Source organism: Gavialis gangeticus, unplaced genomic scaffold, assembly GCF_001723915.1.
Source record: "Gavialis gangeticus isolate Ggan-Ray unplaced genomic scaffold, GavGan_comp1, whole genome shotgun sequence".
NCBI classification, from domain to species: domain Eukaryota; kingdom Metazoa; phylum Chordata; order Crocodylia; family Gavialidae; genus Gavialis; species Gavialis gangeticus.
Window position 1 is genome coordinate 7,652,112 of NW_017729020.1, and position 8,341 is coordinate 7,660,452.

Below are 8,341 nucleotides of genomic sequence, written 5' to 3' on the forward strand. Positions count from 1 at the left end.
GGGGCTCCGCGTCCTCCCGGGGCTGTCACGCGCGCGCGCGGCCGTACCGAGCACGTGTGGACAGGTACAGGTGTGTGCATGTCTAAGCGCGTGTGTACCAGTGTGTGTGTGTAGCGATATATACGCGTATGTACAGGTGTGCGTGTGCAGCCCCGTGTCTGAGCGTGTGTGTGTATGTCTAAGCATGTGTATGCACGAGTGTGTGTGGGTACAGATATATAAGTGTGTGTGTCTGAGCATGTATGTGTCTAAGCGTGTGTGTATGTATGAGCACATGTGTATATATACACACACGCACACGTGTATACACATGTAGGTGTGCATGTATATATAACAACCTGCCAAGTGACCGCTGCGCTGCAGCGGTCCCTTCCAGCCCTAGCTTCCGTACCTGTGCAATGGACGCAATACGGATGCACCTCACCGAGCCCTTCTAAACTCTCGCCAGCGCCGAGGCCCTCGGGCCGGAGGAGCCGCCTGGGAGGAACGTGGCTAGAGCGAAGCTGCTCCTGGCAACCGTGGCTGGAACAGAAGGCAAACCGACTTGGCTCGACTGGGATGGGGCGGGGGCAATCCTAGACCAAAATGCACTTTTAAAAGTTCAGCTATTTTAGTCTGGTTACAAAGGTTTGCACCGTGCACCCATCACCGTGCCAGCGCTTCATTCGGTCTGCGCTGGGACAGCGGAGTCGCCCTGTGCCAGCACGTGACAGGTGAGGGGCGCCCACCCCCGTGCCAACTTCCATCCTTCATTTCAGGGACCGTCTCTTCCCTTCCCTCCTAGCCCCTGTGTGGCCTGCGAGGCTCTTCCCTTCTGCCTTTCCGGTCTGTTTGCTTCGGCGATTTTCACACTAAGTTCAATATTGTTTTCTGCTCCCCCTCCCTCAGAAAGGCGGCCGGACCCTGCCTTTGGCATTTCCCCTCCCTCAGCCCTCTCTGCGTACGGGGCTTGTCCTCTGCAGACACGGCTCACTGGACTGTCAACTAAAAAGGCATCAAAAGGACAGGATGAATTTGGGAGGAGCCCCAGCCTAAGGGAGCAGAGGGAGAGGGCCAGGGAAGGACAAGAGAACATGTTTGCCAGGATCAATAAATACTTCCCCAAGGGGAGAGAAATGTGTTCCTTTCTTTAAATAAATAGAGCTCTGCCCTCAGCCCCATAAAGAGCTGCTCGCTGCAGAAGTGGAGGGGAGAGAAAGCTGACAGCAGCACAAGTCTCCAAACATTTTCACTTCGGGAGCACAAGCAGTTGGTCTCTCATCCCTTCCGGCCTTAGTTTCCCTATCTGTAAAATGGACACAATACTGATCTCCCTCACCGAGGACTGTCACTCCAGCTTCTTACTGGCACGGAGGCCCTTGGACAGGAGGAGCCATCTATGAGGAACGTGGCTAGAGCAAAGCTGCTCCTGGGAACTGTAGGTGGAACAGAAAGCAGACCTACCCGGCTCGACCGAAATGGGTCGGGGCAACCCTAGAAACTCAGCGTCTCCGGTGAAGTTGTTCAGAGGGAGAAGCAGAGCTAGGGAGAGAATATCTTCTCTAGAAGAGGGTTCCCAGTTAACCCACGCCCTTAGGGCTGCCTAGAGTAAGCTGCACCCCAAAGGGCCCCCTAACACGTTCCTCTGGTCTGCTTCCAGCCCCTACTAAATAATTCTAGCTCCAAAGAGCAGGCGTTGTCCACCTGCCTCTTCAACCCCCCTTAGAAACTAACAGACCAACAACTTGGAGGAGAGAGGAGGGGTTATTTTGCACCTCACAGGGGCAAATTCCATGCTGCGGCGTGCCTGCTGCTGGAAAAACCTCTCTGCCAGCCGGACTGCAGTCAGACAGCACCTCTACTTCTAAGTTTCATCTCCAAAACTCCTGCACAGGAAGCGGCCTGGACCTGGCTTTTCTGCTTGGGAAGTTGGTCAGCTGGGACTGGAGCCTCTAGCTGCAGGGAGCTAAGCCGTCTTATCCAGGGAGTGTCTTCTGTAGAGGAACATGACCATATGCACATGATTAAAGTGCGCTTATTGGAAACACCGAGACCCCCAGAAGTGTTACCGCAAATCTTTTTATCAGCCTCCATTAGAAACAGTTGTTTTTAAACACAGCCACACACCCCTGCAGGGCGTGAAGCTCAAATGCTGCAGCTCAGAGATCCTGCAAGCACAACTAAATGAGCAACAGGAAATTGCCTTTGATTCCAGTACCCAGGCTAATGAGACCCAGACAGTGAACACAGAGCATCAGTCATGACAAAATCCAGGGCCAACCTTTTCAAAATGAACAGCGATCTTCATTCCCACCTGAACCACCTTTGCCGTGAGCAGGCGATCTGCACTGTAATCAGTCCCCTTCAGATGTTAAACTGGCTCCACAAAAATCACGGCCTATTTTTGGAAAATGTAGACCTTTGGGTTTAGAAACATATAACTCCAAGTAGTCGGAGGTGGTGTCAGTAACAGAGGGAAGAGCCTTTTTTTCTGAGCTACGTGCGTGCCTGGAGATGAAAGGAACCCCCAGGATTTAAAAAGCAACCAGAACAGAAAAACCCAAGTCATATCCTGCAAACACTTGTCCAATTACTGCTTGATCCTCCAGATGCCACCTCACACCATCCCATTGAAATCACTAGCACTAAGCACCGCACACAGCAGCAGCATGTGCGAGAGGCAGCCTTTTTTCTGCTGTGAAGATGCTGGTAAATTCAAGCCGTCGCCAACCCTGACTGTGCCCACCACCAAACGGGAACTGGGGTACAACGGTGGCATGTCAGACCCGGGAAATGGCTCAGTACAGTACTTGGTTATTACTGTACGCGCTAGCGTTAGGGAAGCTCAAGGAGACAAACACAGAGGGTGTATGCATTGCCTGTAGCTTGATGAGCAGCTGTGGGTGGCCGTGCCGTTTAGGAGTTGACTCTCACCCACTGATTATTCTGCACTGCCTTAATGACCCGTTTCACTTCTCCTCCCCCCAGGGAGCCAAATGGGGAAGAAAGAGGCAGCCTACCCTCTACTTATTGCGAGCTGCTCTGAGCCAAGCCCAAGCCACAATTGGTACCCCTCTTCCTTCTCTTTTTAAAAGTGGTGCATCTACAATCATAGTTAGAAGCAGCCCTAGAAAACCCCGGCATTACTTTGTGCATTCCTCCTGAGCAGACAGGAGTGAACTTGGCAAGGCGCTCGAGCCCGGGATAGGAGGATGTTGGTCAGGACTGGCAGTGCCAGTGGGGGAGCAGAGTCGTGCCACGGTACGTGGTCCTCCTATAAAATTACCTCCTTAAACAGGCAGACCCTTGCCCAAACCAACAACAAATGTGAAACGCTCAGGCCCATCACCGCTACATGAGAACAGGTCAAGCGACACTTCCCACATGAGTTCAGCTCCACGTAGCCCAGGTTCTTTCAACTACTTCCAAGCCCCTCTAACCTCCTTCCCAGACAAACAGCAAATCTGATCCATTCTAATTACTCCCCCGCAGGACAAGGTAATTCACTTGATGCTACAGTAGTATTAGGGTCTGGGCGCTGGTAGAATCATAAATCGCTCTGCCGCTCCCATCCCAGCTCTCTAAAGCACTCTAGGTTCAGTTAAAGTCAGAGCAGGAGACTCCAAATTCCTCTTGCTCTCCGTCAGTAAAAGCCTCTTTGACGTTGGCTATTGCAAGAAAAACCCAAGGGCCAAGAGGTACACAAGTCTGCAATAGGCTCTAGCCCTCTTGTATGCAAGTGGGAATTTCCTTCTGCCCCTTCCTGCCAGGCACTTTCAGGGTGTCCCTGAGAGCACAAAACAGGTGAAAGGACAGGTCGGGAGCAAGTGTTATGTTGGCCCGCAGGCTGGCACCCCACTGGACCACCAGAAGGGCTGCATCCAAGCATCTTGGTCTCGCAGACTGGGTTTGAACTGCAGTAAGACCAGACAAGGGGAACTTCCCCTCCAGCAGGACACAAGCTCAGGCTTTTCAAAGTGCTGTCCACCTGCCACATGCATCTGAATCTACCCTCCAAATCCACCAGTTACATGAAGCAATGCATTTTGTACCATGGGGAACCAAGGTCAGGAGACATTGAGGAACTTGCCTGAGGTTACAAGGGAAGTCTTTGGTGGAGCAGGAAGCAAAACCCAAGCCTCAAAGGCCTCAGCTGCAGGCCTGCCCTTCTAGACGGGCAGAATGAAAAGCATCCTATGGTTAACTGAGTTTTAGGAGCTCTCTGCAGAGGTCCTGATGCACGTGCACAATGAACCGTCAAGGCTAGTGCTTCCTCCACGTTGAATGTCCCTGCCTCCTACTGCAGCTTGCTCGTGCTACTCTCCAGAGGAGAAACATCCTGCAGGGCAGCCCTCAGCCCTGACAAAGGACAAACCACAGCCCCTTACCGAAGCACAAGCCTGCTCTCTTTTAAGCGGTCTCAAAGGATGGAGCTGTAGATCCCTACTGCACACCTTGACTGCAGGATGCTGGTCCTTGAGAGCCAAGCTTTGGAGTGCCATAACCCGGGGCCTGTTCTGATGAAGTTTGTATTGGACCCTAGAATCACACAGAGATTAGCACATGCTAGCCCCAGAGACAGAGCAAAACCCATCACAGGATGGCAAACAAGCAATGGCTAGCCTGTGGAGGCAGCTAGTCAGACTCCAGTAAGAGACTGGACACAGACCGTGTGTTTGCAGAAGTCCTGATCGTGCACAGGCAGGGGTTGTGAAACCTTCCACAACCCCCAGGTGTTTCTGACCACAGAGCAAATGCAAATGCCACTGTGACAAAGACACAAAAAATCCTAGAATCAGGAAGGCTCAGCAGAGTGGCCTCAAAGACTCCTTTTAGTGGCAGTCACAAGGAAACAGCCAGCGCTGGGGACCCCCACCTGTGACCAGAGAAAGCCTGTCACTTCCCGCAGCAGTCTAACCCTGCACTCTGGCACCCTCCAATGCCAGGAGGGCCAGGCCTAGAGGGTTGCCCACGCATAGTGCTAGGACCAGACACAGCAAGGGGCAAACTGGTGCAATCACTCTTGTCCTGTGGCTAGGTTTACAATCCAGACTGTGACTTGCCTGACACCACACCAGAAGCCTGGAGCCAAAACAGATACGGCACAGAGGTCTCTTGTGCCTCAGTCCAGCACCCTGTCCAGTAGACTGTCCTTCCTCCCCTTCAAACATGATATGCCACTTGCTTTTCTTTGACAACACCCTGCCCAAGCACCCCGTTCAAACCCAGGTCATCGGAAACAGATAACTTCCATGCTTATCCAAGTCTTTCCCCACCCAGCAGGCCCACACCTTCCAAAGCTGGACTTGGGGCCAAGGCACTTCTCTGCACTAAATTGAATAGGATCAAGAGTTGATTTTATTTTGTCAACTGGCAGAGAAGCTAAACTCGAATCCCAGTCCTGTGCAATACATAAGATAGCATCTGAAAAAGTGTCAGGCTTGGTTTGGGGGAGGAGAGAGAGAACGTGTGCGCCATATTTGGAGAGACTAGATTCTTCCTGAAAAATTTCAAGCCTGACAAATTCTGTGGTTTCAAAAGTTGCCTGTAGGGGAGAAAGTGGCTCAGTTAGTGCTGATGTTTATCTGAGCACTGCCTTAGCACACAGCCCCTCCTCACCAAGCGCTATGAGAGGAGAAGTACATGGCTCCAGCCTAGGCTCATCCACATTTTTATTCCTTTTGGAAGGGGCCCAGTCCACTCCAGATGTGGCCCAACCCCACTTAGAACAATTCTCTCTCAGCAGATGCAGGGTTTACATAAGGGATGGGCAATTATTTTGGGCAGAGGGCCGCTTACTGGGTTTTGGCAAGCCATGGAGGGCTGCATGATAGGCAGCTAGGAGCAGATAAATATTAAATTTTCGAATTTTTTTTTAGGGGCTCTGAGGGCCGGATAGAATGGCCTGGTGGGCCATATTTTGCCCACCCCCGGTCTAGACCCTGCTGCTGAACTATGCTCACAGGCTACTCTGGAAAGCAGGAAGAGGGTCAATTTGTACAGCAAGGCTGACCAGGGGCACAGCCCAGCTCTCTCAAGAGCAGGAGGTATTCTTCGACATTGCACGGCTAATTCTAACAGGATCCAAGACTGATGCACAAGCTGGAGATACCTTGGAAACAAAGGAGGACCATCATAGATAACACCACGAAATGGCCTGCACTTCCCTGTTAAGCTAGGAGTTTCTGCCCGCTGCCTGGGATAGGTAAAAGGAATCAGAAGTCACGGTAGAGGTGATATCTTTTATTAGACCAACTAGATTTTTGCAAAAAAATTTGGTCGAATAAATGATATCACCTCTACCACGAGTTCTGATTCCTTTTGCCTGTAGACCAATATGACTACAATGTGGATACCTCGGATAAGTAATACACCTTGCCTGAAGCCTAAACCTCAGTCCACTGGGATGGCTTTGTTCTTGCAAGGCAAATATTGACAGTAACACTGACTCAGGGAGCAGGGAAGGAGAATACTGCTGCTTCAGCAAACAGGCCAAGTGCTTTTGTTTTAAAAGATGTAAATAAAGCTTGTGTTGGGCGTGAGGGTGAAGGGCCTGGGGGTTCATTACCGGGAAAGGCAGCTTTTCATCTCCAGGTTGCTGGCTCCAATCCAGCGTCCAGAAATTCCCATCTGTTGGGTGACCTATGCAAAAGGAGTGGGTGGGTCCCAGCCCAGTTCACTGCAGACAGGTGTCTAACATCACCAACACTTCCCTAGGCTTGGCACTTTTACTGGCAGGGCTCAAGGGACTAAACACCCCCCTGAGAGAAAACTTCTGTCTACATCAAGGCATAGAGGGGGCAAGAGGATCACAGTGGTCCTACCTGCTGTACTTGGGAGGCACAGAAGTCTCTATGATGGTCAAGAACACATTACACCAATGCAAAGGTCACACACACACACGAGAAACAAGTACATTAGGGGCAAAGCTAATGCAAGGGTGCACAGCTAGGAAATAGAAGCACAGCAAAATACTTCCCCTATAGGGCTTTGTCATGCTGGCCCTTAACTTCTGTTCATGCTGCCCAAGTTCCTCCATCTAGGCTACCCTCAGTGCTACACTGAGATCAGCGACTGGAAAAGTTGCGGCACATCCACTGGAACAACTACGAGACCCACCCGCAGCTCTGCCACCAGCCAGTCCTACAAACTCCAGACCTCAAAGCCCTGCACATGCTAACACACAAAGCAGCCCCTTCCCTGCCCTGCCGTCTTGTGAGCGTGTCCTTACCTTCCCGACTGTCATCCATTGCCTCTAAGCCTTGCAAGCGTTCAGGGAATAAGTGCAGAATGCTAGAGAGGAACGGAAAGCAGGCGTAGTAGGCAAGTGGGTTATGGGAACCTGAGCTTTGAAGAGCGAAAACTTTTCTGAGCCCCCTCATAATACACTCCCATTCCCTGGTGCTGCACAGCAGACCCAAGACAACAGCTCATTTTGGTGCATGAACTGTGTGAACAAGCCACATCTGTCATTGTCGCAGGGATCAGAGTAGAAAAGGGTGAACCGGCAGGGGCAGGAAATCACTTCATAGCTACTTGCGCTGGCTCACTTGACCATCGGTAGCCACAGCCATGCTTCCCCTGCATCGCGTGTAGCCGGGGCACTCATTAATGCTCTGCCATGCCCTTGGTTTCCCTTGCTTTTGCTTAAGCTCTGTTGCATAAAGAGGGTCCTTTCCGCTGGAGGGTTACATCCTTCTATATACCTCCGCAGCCACAATTATATTTCAGCTGCATGATAAAAAAAAAAGAAGCATTGGCTGAAAGAAAAAAACAACCTGTTGCTTTGCCATGGAAAGCTATTTTAGAATAACAGCAACTATTAGCAAGTCTGGGTCGCATTTAGGCAAAGAGGGGAAAACGTTAAGAACCCACTGCAAATAAGGGATGAGTGTTTCATTTAAAAACACCCAACAAAAGCTTCCCGAGACATCTTGTTTTAGGCATTTCAAAACCCTTTGTTTTTACATCAAAATGTTTTGCCTGACATAAAACTAATTGTGTTCTGTGTGGCCACAGACCTAGAATTAAAGCCAATTATTTGTCTGGCAGTAATTATGGATCAGTCTCCCAGAGCCGGATATCGGCTAGTGGAGCTCTCCAGGACTGGGGGACACTGCCATCCAGAGGCCTTGCCAGAAAATTGCCTTGTTGGTTTCCATATTCTACAGAGCCAGTCCTCATTTATTTCCCCTCCAGTCAAGAAGCCCCCTGCATCCATTTGGCTTCAGCTGCCTTTCAAACCACCCCCTCCCAAACCAAACCAGCACCGTGTCACACTCCCTCAATCATTCACAACACTGTAACGTAAAAATAACATCTTTAATAGAGCTCTGGAGTTGGCACAGATGGCATTCAAATT

The 8,341-nt window shown here is 50.8% G+C and overlaps 1 protein-coding gene across 1 annotated transcript in view; it reads right to left on the bottom strand.

Annotated features, from left to right (window-relative positions):
- Positions 1–7,537, bottom strand: part of ADGRA2 (adhesion G protein-coupled receptor A2) — a 70,251-nt gene extending 62,714 nt beyond the window's left edge. Inside the window, exon 1 of the mRNA XM_019514320.1 lies at positions 7,530–7,537. Coding sequence (XP_019369865.1) covers positions 7,530–7,537 — 8 coding nt within the window. The remainder of the gene's footprint in view (positions 1–7,529) is intronic.
- Positions 7,538–8,341: the final 804 nt, after the last annotated feature.